Here is a 17,272-nt window from a genome sequence, read left to right on the forward strand (position 1 = left end):
GGACGCGATCCGCTAATTGCACCGGGGCAATTTGTCGCGGGATAGGTTTGTCTGATGTTATGTAGAGCACGGAGAGACGTAGGGCAGCCCACGGGCTGGGAGGGACCTGCTCTGCCTCCCCATCACCGCTGCTCCGATTTTGGGGACCCCCCCCCCCCCAAGGACCACGCCAACCCCCAGGCAGCTGCACGCAGCCCGTCTGCCAACGAACAGGCAGGGAAGGCGACTTCTCCCAACGAGCTTCAGCAGGGAAAACTCCGCTCCGTGATGTGAAAGCACCCCAAACCTTCCAGCGTGAAGGCGAGGGGGGGGGGGGGACACCGTTTCCACCGGGGAAGGGTCCCCGCGAAGTCAACAGCAGGGGTAATTCCCTCCCCAGCCCCACCTGCAGCTGGAGCATCCAGCAAAAAGGGGGCCGGCAACACAGCCGCGACCCTCCTGGGACGCACAGGGTTGTGCCAGCGCCCTCGGCGCCCTGCTGTCGGGCCAGCCCTGTACGGGGACGGAGCCGGGGGAGCTCTCTTGTGACACTTACATGACTTGGCCGGTGGGTTTACCAGTGTGGAGGTACGTAGCTGTACGTGGGGGTTCCTTGAGCCCTGTACGTTGGCACGGAAACTGGATGTGCTCCGATTGCGGTGTGTTGTGGGGTGGTCAACAAGGTTCCTGCAAGAGGAAAAAAGGAGGAATCCTTAGCGTGGTGGCCATTTCACACAGCTTCGGAGCCTGGCTGGGGCTGGGGGCACCCCTGGGTGCCGCTGCTCGCCCGCCTGCCCCGGTTTTATTCAAAAAAAATAAATGTTCCCGGTGCCTCGGGACGCACCACGAGCATCCTCGCCTAGCCACGGGGCAGAGAGCCTGGTGCCAGCCTCTTCTGTGTTGGTCTGCAGCTGATGTACGTCGAGATTTTAGGGGAGAATTTGCACAGCAGACACAAGGAGGGAGAACACAGCCCCAAATCTCCCTGTCCTAGGAGTAACGGGCTACTCGAAACTTTAAAGCATCCTCCACAAATTAATTGCATCTACCGCTCCTCGGCATAAGCACCAATAAATCTCTCGCGGAGTGGTTCCCTCAGCTGAGTCCTGTTTCACAGCTCCTGCGGCTGCAAAGGGGTGAATAACGCCTTTCTGTGCGCCACTCAATGCACAACACCAAGAATTGTTGAGAGAAACCGAGGCTTTGGGAAAAAAAAAAAAAACTAACACACCCCATATCCGTGCTCGATGCGCTCTCAGTTAATCACCTTTGTGCCTGAATTTAAATAACCCCGCACAGGGTTCAGGAATGATGCATAAACCAAGGTTAACGTTCACTTTGCCAGTTTGCACAGAAAGACCTTGAAAAGGATCTCGAAAAAAAAGGAGCTTGAGGACAGAAATGCAGCGGTATTTGAAGACAGGCTTGATTATTTCTCTATTTAGGGAACAGAGGGAAGAGTAATGTATTCCAGGATGCACGCGGGTGCCTCTAGGGTGGGCCAAATGGAAGGGAAGTCTCCATTGCTACCCCAAAAATGGGAGTGGTATCGAGATTTGGTGCGAATTAATTGTATTTTGCCTGCAAAAGGAGCAGCAAACCAGGAGGCAAAGCCGCTCTGTGCTTCCCTGGTGGTGTTGTAGGACGCGCTCGCCTCGCTGCAGTCCCCTGGGGGCAGGCACCGCCGCTGCCCGCGGCCAGGAAAACCTCCCGCACGGGCCGTTTGGGGTTTGTCCCGCCTGAGCCACGAGCTCCGACCTCGTGGGACCGCGGAGGAGCCTCTTACCTGCCGACATGGCCATGGTGGTCCCCGCGACCATGCCCATGGCCACGCCGTTGGTCCTGGGCGCAGCCACGGGGGCCGGGTAGATCGCCGACGGGATGCTGTTGGGCTGCACCACGGTGGTGTGATGGATGACGTGAGGCTGCGCCGCGTACACCGGCTGGGTGTAGTAAGCTCCCTGCTCGAGAGGGGAAAAACAGCGAGGTTTTTTTTGGCACCCGGCACAAGGCGGTGTTTATATAGGGGCAAACGCAGCCCGGCGCCCAGCGGGTGCCAGCAGCACGCAGCTACGGCGGCACCGCTAGCACCGACCCCCAAAAAGGGGCAATTTGGACAATTTTTCCTGCTCTGTTCATGTTTTGTAAATCTCTGTCTCTTTCAGAGCTCCCCCAAGGATCGTTTCAACCAGTGGGTTGGTTTTTTTTCCTGCAGTGGGAACGGGACGGGGATCAGCATCACGGGTAGGGGACAATCCACGGCGCGTGGTTTGGGGGGGATGAAACGGGGCCCGAGCCCCAAATACTTTGTCTGCCGGTGTACAAAACGAGCAAGGGGTGGAAGAAACGAGGGGGAAGGACGGGTGGGAATAAAATAAAGGAGCCAACAGAGAAAGCCCCACATCCTAAATAATGAACCACCTGGAACATGAGCGGCGCAAGGGCGAGAGCCGCCCGGCGCGGGGCAGGCAGCGCCAGCGTCCCCACGATGCCAACAGGGAAAGATCAGAGGGATCAGAACGAGGGAGGGAGCAAAACAGGGAAGAGGAGATGCTCCAGTCCCGGCCGGGCATGGAGAAATCAGGTCATGGCTGCAGGAGGAGTTGAATTTGCCATTAAAGAGGAGGGGAAAAGCTGCAGGGCCAGGTTGCTCCGGGGAGCGCGTGATCTGCAGCGGGAAGGGGCAGCGAGGGGATTTTCAGGACATTTCAGGGAATTTTGGGGGGCCATCTGTGGGTCCCTGCGGAGGATCTTGGCCCCAGCACATGGCTGGAGGCAGCGGCAGTGCCGGAGCAGGATGACAGCCCTGGAAGCTCATCCCAGGTGCTCGGGGGAGGACACGAATCTGGGTCGTGCCCGAAGGCGCTCGTGCTGTCACCAGGAAGGTGACACACTTCTACGGGACGTGGCAGGAGGGCAAGGCACCTCGAGTGCAATGCCACCAGGATGGGGACCCTGGGGTTTCCCAGGCTCATTTAAGGCACAGCGCCAGGCTTGAGCCCCAGCAGCCAGGCGTGTGATTTTGGGAGAACGGACCCCATTCCCAGGGGTGTAATTTTGGGGGAAACAGACCCCATTCCCAAGGGTGTCACCCCGCTGATCCCACCGCTCATCAAAAACCACACGGGACCGCTCAGCCGGAGCCGGGCAGGGACGGATCCAAGAGGGGCAGGAGAGCGAATCCCACACCCCATACCCCAACCCAGCCCCTCCATCCCTCGAGGACGTCGCTGCCGGCCACGGCCACGGCCCCGTAGGATCCTCGGCTGCCCAGGACGCGAGGCGAGGAGCGAGGCACGTACCTGGGTGTACAGGTTCTGCTGGGGATAGGCACTTCTGATGGGGTACATCGCCGTTTGGTACGGGTTCGGAGACGGAGAGTAGGGAGGAGGCGCGTTGTTACTCTGGGTCGGTGGGACCTTGTAGGGAGTCCCCGCGGTGTACCCTGGAGGGGAGAGACACAAGCAGCCCGTGTTAGGGGCAGGATTTCGAGCCGCTGAGACAGCCGATTCAGCACGAACAATTAACGGGGCCAAAACCCTAACGAAGCCGCCCGTTTGCCTTAATTATGGGCTGGGTGGCTCGGGGCGAGTCGGGCTGCGTGACTCGGAGAAGTGCCCCCTTTTTCTCCCCGTGCCCCAGAGATCACGGTGGGGCTCTCCAGACTTGGTTACCCTCACCAAAAGAGTCATTCATGGGTCTACAGAGGTCACCTTAATTTTAATAGGCGCTGCTCCCCACCTTTGTGTCTGTCCCAAACAAAGGACGACGCGATCACGTTAACTGATGGCACCTGATGGCTGGGGGTGTCACTGTGGGGTTTTTTAGCACAATTTACGTCAATTTGAGCTGCCTCAGGCTTACAGAATTACGTCTTCCTTCCAGAAACACCGGCTCATGCTCCTCTGAGGCATGTCGGAGATGTTTGTCTGGTTTTTAAGGGCCCTCCCTGGAATTAGGAGATTCCATGGGATTCTCCATTTTTCTTCTGTTTCCTTTCCAGCTACCTTCCAGCCTGACGGAGTGGCAACGAAAGACAGCAAAGGGTGAGCTTTCTCGAAGGCTTATTTTTAGGAAGATCCCACATTTCCTGTTCCTAAAGCCTCGGTGACTTTCAGGTCACTCTCACAGGGAAGAGGAAGCACAAGAAGGAGCCCACTTTGCCCTTACCACGTGCGGAGCAGACCCATCGGTGGGAGAAACACCAAATAATTAAACCAAGGGCGACATCAGTCCCACCCCATCAGCTGAACCCCGCCACCATCCTCCCCACTCTGCTGGAAAAAGTCCCTTTGATGGCCGGGTATCCAAAGGGGGGAAGAAGCAAAGCTCTGAAAATGTTTTTTTTTCTTTTTTCTTTTTTTTTTCAAATAATGGTCGATGTTTGTCTCCTCCAGCAGTTTTGCGAAATCCAGCTCTCGCCACCCAGCCGCATGGTACCGTCAGCCCCCAGGGATGGAGGATACACCGCACCTGAACTCCCAACCTCCAGCCGAATTTTCCAAGCCTCCACTTGCGTAAGATTTCCCTGCAACACCGCTGCTTAAATGCTAAATTGGGGAAAAAAATCCCTACGAATCCTTAAAGTCGCGCTTTGAGCTTTCTTTGAGGACGGACAGGGCTGGGAGAAAACAGGCCCCGAAGACTGCATAGGATGGAGAGGAGAAGTCAAGGCTCAGCACAGCGATAACACGTCTAAACACTCAAAGATAATGAACTAATTTACTCAACCCGCGTTCAGGGCAGCAATTAACGAAGGGCTGAAGGACGAGATTTCGAGGCCGTTAATACTCCGCGTTATCCGCCCAGCGCTGAAAGGGCGTGAAGATAACGAGGAGCTTTCCAGGAGCTCCCAAACAGCCTCTCGCTGCCTCCTGATCACCGCAGATGGGGAGAAATGTGTTAATTACGGAGCCGAGGGGCTGTGACCCCGTCTGTGACTCACATCGCGGAGAGCGAGCCCCTGCACGGGGGATAGGAAGGGGAGAGGAGACACCGGAGGCTCCCGTGGGGATTGCTCCTGTCCTGGAGCTCCTGCAGCTCCTCGGTGAAGCTGTCCTTGGTGGAGAGGTGCCAGGAGGAAGCCTGGAGCACCCCACGGTTGCCAGCCTGGCGGAGGAGGCCGGGTGTTTGTGCAGCAAGACGTTCTCTGAACCCAACCGCTTGGTCCCCGTTGCGGCCACCACCACGCGGCCGATTCCCGGTGCCTCTCGCCAAGACCCTGCCAGCCCCCAGGAAGCGCTGAGAGCATCACCAGCCCCTGCCAGCCCCTGGAAAGCATCATCAGAGTGGGGAAATCATCTTCGGAAAGCCTTCTGTCTCCGCCTTCAGGGCATCACTCCAAAGCCTCCCCCAAGCAAGAGCCTCTCTCCACATCCAACCAGCGCAAGTGGAGACTCCTCGGGCGCAGTCCTCCAAAAACACCACAACAGCACTTAGAGACCAGCCAACCTCCTGCTCTCCTCTACGAGGGACTTTTTCTTGTTTTCAACTCAGTTTTTCAAGCACAGACCTCGGAGGCTGTCGGTTCTCAGCACCACGCTTCGTTGCCGGAGCTGCGGACGAGCTCGGCGCTGCACGCTTTTACCGCACCGAGCGCAGACACCGAACCTTGCTGCGGTTCCCCCATCACTGAAACATGGACAATTTAGCTGCTGTGTTAAAAAAAAATGTATTAAAAGTAATAGTCCGGGCAGGTGCAGTCTGCTGTGTTTATAAATCAGAAAAAAAATGGAACAATTTGTGCTGTTTGCAGGTAAAAATGACTTGTTTTATGTTTTTATGTTTTACGTGTGTTTTTTTTGTTTTTAAAGTTTTATGGCACATGATGATTTATGCCACCCTCGGAAAAGCATGTCTGACAGCTAATTGTAAAGCCTAATTACGACCATCTAACACCTTATTAGGATTAGAAAGTTCGCGTGGCCTGTGCCACCGCCGCTTCGTGGTTCAGCAGCGGGCTGGGATTTTAAAGGCAAGAGCGAGCGTTTAAGCTGCAGCTTCTATTAAAATTGCTGATTAAATCCCTCGTGCCACTCCAGGAATCTCTCCCTTATTGATCCCGCAAGGCAGAAGTGCGCTGAACTGCACAGATAATTTTTTTCCTATATTACCACTACGGCTTGTGGGGGTGGAGCAAGAAAAAATAATAAATTAAAAAAAAAAAAGCTCTGTGCTGAATTTTGTACCACCGCTTTCTCTCGTTTCGGCATGAAGAGCATCAAAATGGGATGTCAGGAAATCTAAGAGGTATTTTGGTATTTTCAGCAGCTGTATTTTTGAGCCGGGTGCCCGTGCAGCAGCGAGATCTGGGGCTCGGGGCCCGTGTGCCCCCATAAAATGGCCTCGATCCTTTCGGGGTTTGCCTAGGAGGAGAGATTCCCCTTGTACTACCCACATACGCTGGCCAGAGCTGAAGCTTGCAGCACTGTCGTCCAGCAGGTGCAAGAAAATAAAACCCAAATGCAACGGACGGATGCTTGCAACCAGTTGGAGGTGACATGACGGCTTCGTGCCCGGGACGTCCCAAGTGGTTGCACGGTCTCCAGCTTGCTCCCAGGGTCTGGTCCTGCCTCTGCCACCCTCCTCCGTCCAGCCTGGCTTCTCCTCCAGCAACGAGAAGCTTTCAAAAAGTACTGCTGAGCAGGAAAACGCGGATACTCACACCGTAGCCACGATGGAGGCACGTGTCCAGCCCCCAAGCCAGGCTTTCACTGCAGGTTTGGGGCCCGTTCCAGCCCTCGGGACCCCCTCTGCAGGTACTGAGCAGGTCCTGTTTATCAACCCGTGTTTATCCATGTTCAGCAAGTGGCTCCAGTGCATATTCGTGGGCACTGCTCACCCTGGGAGCATCCAAGGCTTCCCCATGGCTCTCCGTGGTCCAGCTCGGGCGCTTTGCTGATGCCCACGAGAAAGCTCTCAGCGTCCCTCGAGAGCCTGGGGAAGGTGGTTCGGAGAAAACCTGAGCAAGGGGGGGATCGAACTAATTCAGGGTGCCCAGTTTGAACCACTCCTGATTTTACAGAGCCTGCCCTATTTATCGCGGCTCCGGTGAAGCAAATCGCAGCTCTAAGCCCGAAGAACAGCCCCCGGCGTAAGATAATTGCCAAAGCATGCCGGGGCCGGGATGGTGCCAGGACCGACAGGGCACGAGGAGCAGACCCCATAGCCCTGAGCGTCATCTTAGCACCCAGGGTAGGAGCCCCGTTTCTTCCCCTGCATCTCCCGCAGCGGTCCTGGAGGAGAGCCCCAGGCGTTGCTAAAAAAAAACGGGTCCCGTGGGGAGAAGATGCTGGCACCACGGAGTGAAGGCACCGCACCAGAAGACGAGTGACTTCTCCCCGTAACCCCATTAATTAGGTGGGACGCAGAGCCCACGTCCCATGTCAGACCCGCAGCCCCCTCCTCCAAAGAACGGCAGGGACCTCCTTTTCCAAGAGAAAGCCGTCCCAATGCTCTTAATACTTTTCTTTAATAATCCTTGTCATCAAAAAGAAACCACAGTTCCTCCCCTAAACTTAATTCACTGATTTAATTTAGCAGCCCAAAGCAGCCTGGAGCAGACCCCCAGCCAGGGATGCCTCAGCCCATGTGGGGTGGGTTATCGTGTTCCCAACCTTACCGAGTCACTTAACAGACCTTATTTTTTCCTCCAAATAAGCCTGGGAGTTTCTCCAAGCCCCAAGGGTGTTTAGAAGCACCGGTGGTTTTCTTTTATGTCTTTTCCTACCTGAAGTTTGCCCCTGTGCGTGGTCCTGCCTCGTGCCTGCAGCGTTCCCCGTGCTATCTGTGTTTTTAGCGTGATGCCTCTGCTGGAGGCACAGCTCGGCCCCGTACGGACGAGATTACACCTCCTGTGATCTGTAACCAACTCCCTCTCCTCCCACCTCCGCTCTGGCAGTTTGATTTAAGAGGTGGGAATTCCACCGGGCTTCCTGGAAAACCACGCGTTATTTTGGAATTCTCTCTCGCGCTTTTTAAAGGCGTAAGAAATAATCTCCCTTTGGTTTTGCTACATGAGGAATTCTGCGGAAATAACGAGAGGGCTTGTCTGAATACGACCAGGCTGTGCCCAAATGCTCTGCAGGAGCATCACGGCTACAGGTAAGCACCTGCAAGCAACCTCGGGCTGCTCCTGTGGACCAAAGAGCTGAATTAGAGACCTTCACCCTTCTCCACGTGTCTTTTCCTCCTCCCAAGGAGTGTAAGGAGGGTCAGGGCTCTCCTTTTCACACGCCTTCCCGCTTTTAAGAAGTGCAAACAGCAAGGAGCGGGGACGCACAGAAATCCAGAGCTCTGTGAAGTCTCAGCCCAGAAGGGCGCCATGGCAGCAGAGCGATGCTCCCGTCCTCAGGACCCCAGAGACCTGCAGCACCCATCCCTCTGCCAGGGCTCAGCACTCGGGGCAGGACACGCGCACGCACACAGAATTACCCCCTCGGTTGCAAACAGGCTGATGAGCCCGTCCCAAATAAACCCCCCCCGCCCCGAGGCACAAGGAAGGAGGGGAGGCAAACGGGCACAGAACAACCACGTAAAACCCCCGAAGGAAAGGTTTATTTACTGAATGCTGCAGAAGAAGCCTGATAAGTTCTGTTCTCGGTCCCAGTGTCCACTGGGAGGTGGAAGGTGCCCTCCGTGGCACAGGACGAGGAGGTCTGTGGCCAGGCTTGCTTCATCAGAAGTGTAGCTTGAGCGGAGAAAGAAAAGAAATGTTAGCGTACCGAAGGCACAACAACCCGCAGTCGTGTCACATTTGAACCACTTGGCTGCCCTCCTCCCTTTTCCTCCTTGTTTCCCACGTGTAGGGAACGAGCGTGTGTAGGAATTTCCTCCTGGGGTTCCTCGTGTCCCCCTGCTCCCCATGGAGGGATGCTTTGCACAGCGCGTCACAGCAAACCACCCCGGCTGATCTACACGGGGGACACGACCAGCAGGGGGGGCTTTGAGGACAAAACTGGGGACAGGGGGATTTTCAGAGCAGCATGCTAACACCGGTTTTGCACCTTAAGCATATATTGAATCGTGACTTCCAGCCAGCGGGTGCTTACAGAGACACCCCGAGCCTACAGGATTGAGGGGGCGCTGAAACAAGGCAACGTGAAACACGAGGCAGTGGTGGGAAGCTCCTCCTGCTTAGTGGGAAAGTACCTAGGGAGCCAAGTAAGAGAAACCAGAGGAAATGTCAAGAGGCAAATGTTGCGGGATTGGAGAAGGCGGCACCAGAATTCAATTATTTTGTGGGGCTTTAATTTTGTGAAAGAGGAAAATGTCTTGTACTTAACCACCATAATGCTAATTCTATGATCACGGAATCAAAGAACCATGTAAGCTGGAAAAGATCTTCAAGATCATCAAGTTCATCAACCTGACCTGCTGAGTCCCATCACCAAACCACGATCCTAATGCCACATCTCTTGAATGCCTGCAGGGACGGGGACTCCACCACTGCCCTGGGCAGCCCAGTCCAACACTTGACCCTCTTCATGAAGAAATTCCTCCTTATGTCCAACCCAAATCTTCCCTGGTGCAATGATATGCCTTTATCCTACAGCCAAACATTGCCAATGCCTACCTAAGGACTGCCTTCGTGCTTAGGGCTGCCTGGAGCACGTCTATGGAGAAGGCAGACCTTGTCTTCATCCCTCCCAGAGCTTTCCAGATCTTTTCCTGTTCATTTTTTTCTTAAACTGTGGATCTGTCATCATTTTTTTGTTCCCACTAGTCTCAAATTGTGGCGTCTGCTCTCCTTTTAGGGCGTTTAATTCCCACCGCCTTTCAACGGGGCGCGCGGCCTTCGGGAAGGCCCAGCCTTTGTTCGAGCACCGGGCCTGCCCGGGAAGGCCGCTCCTCACAGCTCGCTGCTCAGCCCCTTAACCAGTTGATCCAGCTGTCATTACAAAAGAAATAAGCTCTAGGTTTTCTGTTTTCGGTGCGTATTTCACACACCCAGCTGCTAAGGAAAGCAGCGCAGGCGAGGGCCGATCGATCCTCGGCGAGCAGCTCCGTGATTAGGCTGCGCCGGGAAGCCGATGAGGGTAAAGAAGACAAAACGAGGCAGCTGCTGGAATCAGACGAAATCTCCAATTTATGTCTTCTTTAAAGGTGTTTTTGGGGAACTCGGAAGCTCGGCTGTTGACACGCTCGCTCGACACCAAATTACTGAATTCCCCAAGGTCTCCAGAGCGCAAAGCTGGCTCTGCTCCCCTCGTGTGTGTGCTGAGTGGATTGGGGACCCGAGGGAGCCAAGGCAAGATGAAGCCCTGGGGTACGGTGCTGCTTGATTTTATGGACGCAAACCGGCTGACTGGGGCTGGCTGCCCACTAACGAGTGCCCCTGGAGCTCCCCAGGCACTCAGTAAAGGGGTTCTGGGTCAAGAGCCTCGTGGAGGGGCAAAAAAAATTAAAAAAAAGGAACTTTGGGCAATGGAGGTGTGATTTTGTGGTTTCATAGGCAGGGAACTGTGACAGCAGAAGCAGCCAAGCTCGGACAAAGCTGCCTGGGGAAGAAAGAGGAGCTGTTTGGGAAGGACACCGTGGCCTGAAGGAGGACGGGGGGGGTCCTTATCCTCCCCCATCTGATGGAGATGTGGAAATGTGCTCCTCCCTCCTTACCTTCCTCCCGAGGAAAGCAGGAGGCTCTGGGAACAGAGAGATTCAGTGCACAATTTCTCCTCCGCCCCAGGACTGGCCATGCTCCAAGCCCGCGGCCTCTTGCAAGGGCTTGCAAATAATTGCAACGGCACTGCTCTATCTTCAGCACCGCACCCCTAAATGTCACGCCACCAGCACTGAGATGAAACTTTCTTTCCCTTACAATTTTATTCAAAACCAGATTCATTTTTGCTGCCCGGCTTCACAAAGGTTTTAATCTCCGAAACCAATGAGACGATTTACTCCGATGTTACACGGAGCCTTCCTCGGCGATTTCTCCTCTCCGCATCAGACCCACATCACGGTCACGGCAATTTGGGCCCGATGCGGCTGGGAGCCTGTCCTTTACACTACATCATCCATCCTCAGAGAATTCATCACTTAAAACTCCACAAAAAGTGAGCTACGGAGGCATCTCGGCACAATAATATCTCCTGGTCCTGCGCAGGATCTACAACTCGTGGAGTTTACAGCCAGCCATGACCATCCAACACCATTTCAGGTCCATCTCCTCCTGCCAGTATCTTCTGGATTTGCTTTATACTCTTGCCCACGCTATTGATCACAAAATAAAGAGCTTTTCTTCGTTATCTGTTGGCAAACCGCTTGGTGGGAGCGGGGCAAGCAATGCGAGCTGAGCATGGGGCTCCGCAGCGCTGGGGCCGGCCTCCTCCCTGCGAGGCATGGCAATGTTCAGGGAGGGCATGTTTTAAGTGGAAAAGAGAAAAAAATATGAACCAGATGTGCCCGAAGAAAATTCTGTGTATTAACTGAACGCAGAATTGCAAGGAAAGGACCAAGCAGACGATGTGGTACATACAGTACATACCTCTTGCTTCCCTCCCTTATTTGTGACGGATATAGCCTCGAGCATTGTACGAAGCCTGCAAGAAGCTTCATTCCCCAGGTGGTCCCGTCGCTGTGTGCCTGAGTGCCTCAAAATGGTGGAAGCATTTGTTCTTGGAAAGCCCTGCAAGGCTCCACGGGATGCTCGCGCCGCCAGATCCCAGACGCCCACCTTAGGGGACCTACTGATGGCCCCAAATAGTCGGCAGGGAGAGGACGGGCGTCTCCAGAGGGTGGTTAGAGCACTTAGGTGGGGAAAGAGGATGCCTACAGTTTGCCCCTGCGGAGCAATGCTTCCTCCGGGGAGCATCCAGAAGCAGGAACGGGGGAACGGAGAGCTCGCAGCCTCCATCCTGTGCCCCAGCGTACCAACAGCAGCCACACGGAGCCGCGATTTCCTGGGCTGACATGAGAAATGTCTGCCCTGCTCAGTGAGGGCACCGCGGTAATGGACATGAAGCATTATTCCCTGCTGCATTATTAATAGGTACGGTTAAAGCATGAGCCAGTCTCCACACGAAAAGTGCATGCCCTACTTTCAGGAAAATAAAAAGCGCACGTTAATGAAGGGAAGCTAAAACAAAACAAGCAGCTCAGGAAGACAGAATGCCTAGGAGGGAACAGACACCCAGCTTAATGAAGACATACATCATCTTTTTTAAAAAAAAAACTGGCATGCCTTGTGTATCTGCAGTAGAGTGATTTTAGGTGCTCATTTTTCCATACTTGAAAGGGGTTTTTGAAGTAATACTGTCCTAAATAGCCAGGCTTACTGCAAGCACCGGGGTTTGCAATGCTGGTGTTTTGCGGTGATCTTGTGACCCTCCTCGTGTCTCTCCCTCTAACAAAGATTGAAAAATGGAAAAGCAAAATCATGCAGCGAGGCAGAAAGTAGAACCGTGTCGTTCCAATGAGCCACAATGGCAAGAAATTCATTCCCTTGCTTGACTGGGTCTCCTTTTGCTGAGCTTCGCAAACAATGCAGTCGCTGTCTGTATCTATTCCTTGGAAAGGGTTGGTTTAAAACAAACTGGTGAAGAACTTACCATTCCTTTGGTGATAATTCACTTAAATGTTAGTAATTATCCACTAGAGCCCTGACTCTGAGGGAGGGAGAATTCAAGGCCGGTTTCAGTTACCAATCTCCTTTCCTCTCCCTGCTGTTGTTGGACCTGGGGGGACCGAGGGGTCTCGAGACCTCCCCAAGTCCCTCTCCAGGTCTCAGGGCACTTCCACCCGAGGGAATCAAATGTCTGGGGTGCTAAATCGTTTGATTTCCCACGTGGATCCCAGTGCCTTGGCATGGCTTTCATGGGACCCTTGAGGCTGACAAAGCCAACTTCCAGCGTGGCATCAGGGAGTGGAGCAGGAGCGTCCGGAGGACATCAAGGACTAAAGCAGGCGACACGTCAGAAGCAGACGTTTCAAAACCATCCTCTGAAAATTACCACCACCCACACACTTCACTTGGGGGGAGCCACACCAAGGGCAGGAGCAGGGGGCACTCTTTGCGTTCCTCTGGCGTTGATCTCTATGACTTTGCACGGAAGCCAAAGAGAACTCACGAGGCTTGGGGCAGACACCTACCCTGAGGAGCACCTCCAAGGTGGACCAGAAAAGGCGATCAAGCTTTGCAGAAGAGTTTCTCTCACAACTGACAGCTCTCTCTCAGCAATAACCCAGCAAATTCAGACGCCCCAAGCCAAGGATGCTCTCCCCGCCCTTGCCAACCTATATTCCAAGTAGCGTTAAGGGGCACGTTTGCATGGCTAACCTCCGTGAAGAGTATCAGATATCCGAGCAGATGAAACTCGGTTTTGTGATTGCTTTTTTAATGATCCCAAGGGATTTCTGCCAGCTCGCACAGCCACCACCCAGCCCGGGAGGTCTGGAACAGCAGCGCCTCGTTGGCGGCTGGGATGCGCTGGGGAGCAGCGGTTCTGCTGGGAACACACGGCATTGCCTTCTGCAGGGAGGCAGCTAAAGGCTCAGCGTCTAAAAATGCTTAAAAAGGCACTTGGAATTAGTCTGCTGTTTCCAAAAATCGCAGATTTTAAAAATAAAACTGATTCTTTCTGAATCCGAGTGTGTTTGATGGACGGCGCGGACCCTGGCAGCACGTTCGTTTCCGCGGCCGGGTTATTTCTGTGAGAAAAATCTCAATAATTTCTCACATTTCCAGCCTCCTGGGTGACAGCAGCTGATTCAATTTGAGGAAACGCTCTTGGTAGTGACACGGGCGGCTGGGTTCAGCTCAGCCACGGAACCACAAGATTGCTTTAACTCAATTCCATTTAACGCAGTCGCGAACGCTGCCCACGCCGTCACACGTACACAGCGATGGGGTATCTTATAGAGCTTATTTTGCATTATTTGTCTCTCTAAAACCGTTAATTTCCTCCTTTAGGTCTGTTTTCCATAGACTGCTGACATGGAGAGGTGCTGGGAGGTGCTGAGCAGGTCTTGTGCCTGCTTTTGGGAGCTACTGGCGTGGGATATGCCACCCTCTATGTTTCAGAAGGCTCCAAGCCATGATCGCAGCCTTTTCTCTGGCTCAAAATATAACCCTGGTGGGATCGGGGCCACCATTTCCCCACTTGCTGGCCTGCTCTGAGCACCCCGAGCCGCCGAGCCGCCGGTCTGCAGAGAGCATCCTTCATCCAGGGTGCACACCAGCAAGCCAGGGTCTCCGAACCGCGCCTCCTACAAGATCAGTCTCAAAATCCTGTGCCCCCCCACCCCCCCACACTAAAATATTTCAATTTTGAGGCTGTTTATGGGGAGGACGGACATTTCTGAGCCAGAGGAGCTGGGCTGAGCAGCGCCGGTTTTAATCCGCGCCATTTCCTTGCTAATGCGGTGCTTAGCCCTGTTCTGACAGCACACTGCGAGGCGCTGGAAGGTTTTTGTTCTCGCTGGAAAATGGCCTGTCAGCTCGCTGGACTTCAGGATCTTTCTAATCTGGAAATTATTAAGAGTATTTTTTAAGAATCATAAACAGAGAAGTGAAATTTAAATGTCAAGACGGCTGTGAACGCGCTCCTGATTGAGCATTAAGCCGCGGAACAAAAAGACCCGGCGAGGGGTGACAAAAATGATCAGAGGATTTTTTTTTTCGAGAAAGAAAGTCGGCAAAGATTAGGAGAGCACTTCAGACGGGAGAGTCGGGAAGTGAACAAAAGGCTGAGTGGCACAAAGAAGATTGACCAGGGCTTTCGCTTCCCCTTTCACATCATGCAAATCTAAGGCAACAGACAATTATTTGCATCGCTTAAAAAAAAATAAAAATCGGTAACTCGAACCTTAATTAATCTGCAGAACTGCCTACTGCAAAGTATTGTAGTGATAAAATACAGCCGGAATCAAAGCGAGGGGAGGTTAAGTATATTTAATGAAAGGGAGAACACCCACAGCCCCAGCCGCCAGCACAAAGGTAGGAAAAATCAAAGTCTTCGTGGTTTTGTGCTTGTGAAAGCCGCGGACTAACGAGGTTCGGGGCAGATTATTCCACGGCGAACAATGGCAAGGGGACTTCTGAGGCTGATCTGCCCGTTTTCGGGGAGGAGAGACCGGCATGGGTCTGGTGGGGCAGCAGAGGATGCTCGGGGAGGACAAACCAAGGGCTACGAACCCAACCCTCCTCGGCTTTCCTCCCGTCCCCATCACGCTCAGCAAGGTGGAAGCCAAGCCTCCTCACACACCCAGGTAACAACCTGTCCCCCCTGTGGGAAATTAAAAATTGGCTGCTCAGACCCACAGCGGCCCCGACGTGTTGATCAAGAGGGTGGGAGGAAATATTTTCTCCCGTAACACCAAAGCATCCCTTCAGGAAAGCACTTTGCTCCTGGAAAAGGCGCAGCGGCGCGTGCTGAATGCTCGTCTCTTGAGCCTCTGCCAAAATCTGTCAGTCCATAAAAATCCGGGCACTGACGGAGCCCCTTGCCTTGGGTCTGCTCTTGATTTCCTTCTCCATGCATAGGGACCTAACGTGATGCTCGTTCTGCTGGGCAGCATTACTTACCCGCACAGACTTCTCAGTCCGTTCCTGCTATTTAGTGACAACCTACTAAAAAGCAATCCCATAAAACGTCATCTTTGATGTCCCCTTCCCTATCTTCACTGTATCAGAGTTATCTGAGAGTGCTTCTCCAAACCCCTTTGGGTTCGTATTTCTCATGAACATGAACGTGAAGGATGCCCCAGGCAGGATTCATCTGAAGCTCTCCCTGTAGGACAGACAGACGCCCCTGGGAGTCTGTCCCCAAACGGATGGCTAAATGCCCCCCTGGGGACGCTTCTCTTTGTCTCCACCGACTACAGAGGGACCTGGGCTGCCTGGGTTAGAGACCTGATGTTTATCCAGCTAAAGGCAGCTGCATCTTCCCTAACGTGGCAATGGCTGCAGCTGTTCAAAACAGCTGAAAATTTCCTAGTGGCCTTTTTTTTTTTTCTTTAATTTGGGAAAATTAAACTGAGCCGAAATAGAAACTTTCCAGGGGAACGTGCGCATTTCAGCAAGATGTTGCAAAGAAAACTATTTTGCTTGGCGAGCCACGTGGCATTTCTGGGGTTTGTGCCCACGTGTTTCCTGATGGGAGCTCCAGCCTCCCGAAGGGGGTGTCGGGGATGTCCACGAAGCACCCGGGACCCCTTCCTGCAGCCTCCGGTGCTGCCTCGCTCGGGTGCCCCTTGGCCATCCCCTCGAGCTGCCGCCTGCACGAGGCGCCTGCAGAAACCCCGCTGCTGCTTCCCACCCACTCGTGTTTCTATAATGGCCAGGGCAATACGTGCTTACATCCCTTCCTGAGCACGGAGCACGTTGCCAGATAAACTCGTGGGTTTTTCTCCCGATAAACTTGTGGGATTTTACGCTGCAGAGCTCTTCTCGCGTCCCTCTTTCAGTATTACACCCTTTGAATTTGAGGGTGGCCTGCACACATCTTGGGGAACAAAGGCTTTCGTGGCCTTGCTTGCTTCGTGTTACACACCAAGATATCCAGGGGTAAAAAACGCGCCTAAAGACTGTTCTAGAGGCACGTGAAAACCACAGAAACATGACAGATCCCTTACAGCCTTCATTTACTGGCTTCATTTAATAACCCTGCAAAATAGCAGCAAATTTAAAACCAGGCCTTCAGCAACGTGCAGAAGACAGCTTCAGAAGTTTTTTTGGCAAGAAACCCCTCATTCCTGCTTCATCAGCCCTGGAAAGCGCCCGAGCCTGGGAACCCACCGATCTGATGACAGCCGAGAGCCCAAAAACTTGGCGCTGGAGAGGAGGAAGGGTTTAGTGGGACTGCCACCAAGTCCTGCTGTGCGCTGGTTTCACGAGCATCCATTTCACTCCGGCTACTGAGCACGCCGCTGAAAGGATGCAAAGTTAAAATCCCTCAGCTCTTTCAAGGCAACATGCTCGGAATAAACAGCTCGGACAGCCAAGGAGTTACGGAGTCAACCCCAAAGACGAGGCGTTATTCTTCATCTCCGAAGTCTGCGTGGAGATGGGTGCGCAAGACTTTTTTTCTTATTCAGGCCTTTTTCATAAAAACCATGAAAAAAGGCCCAGTCCCGATTTCAGAAACGCTTTTCAGGTCGCAGTTCAGACGCTGCAAAAGCTTGGATTTGACCTGTGCGACCGCATCCTTTGAAGAAAACGCTCTGATAACTCACCGCAGCTTAAAAAACCCACAGCTAATAAACAATGTTCTGATCTCGAGGCCGCTATTAAATATGATATTTCCTTTTCTTACACTGCACTTCACTTAATTTGCTCCAGATACAGGCACAAACCAGC

At 53.5% G+C, this 17,272-nt stretch overlaps 1 protein-coding gene across 13 annotated transcripts in view; it reads right to left on the reverse strand.

The window, feature by feature from the left end:
• Positions 1–17,272, reverse strand: part of FAM168A (family with sequence similarity 168 member A) — a 178,579-nt gene that overhangs the window by 1,474 nt on the left and 159,833 nt on the right. For 11 of the 13 annotated variants that reach the window (XM_083820977.1, XM_083820983.1, XM_083820982.1 and 8 more), the window contains 4 exons: positions 8,543–8,668; positions 3,282–3,424; positions 1,766–1,940; positions 536–666 (listed from right to left, as the gene is read on the reverse strand). In XM_083820977.1, coding sequence (XP_083677103.1) covers positions 554–666; positions 1,766–1,940; positions 3,282–3,424; positions 8,543–8,668 — 557 coding nt within the window. In that variant the 3' untranslated portion in view covers positions 536–553. The remainder of the gene's footprint in view (positions 1–535; positions 667–1,765; positions 1,941–3,281; positions 3,425–8,542; positions 8,669–17,272) is intronic. The other 2 variants (XM_083820975.1, XM_083820980.1) reach the window with 1 other exon arrangement.

The sequence above is a fragment of the Anser anser genome (assembly GCF_964211835.1).
Source record: "Anser anser genome assembly, chromosome: 1".
NCBI classification, from domain to species: domain Eukaryota; kingdom Metazoa; phylum Chordata; class Aves; order Anseriformes; family Anatidae; genus Anser; species Anser anser.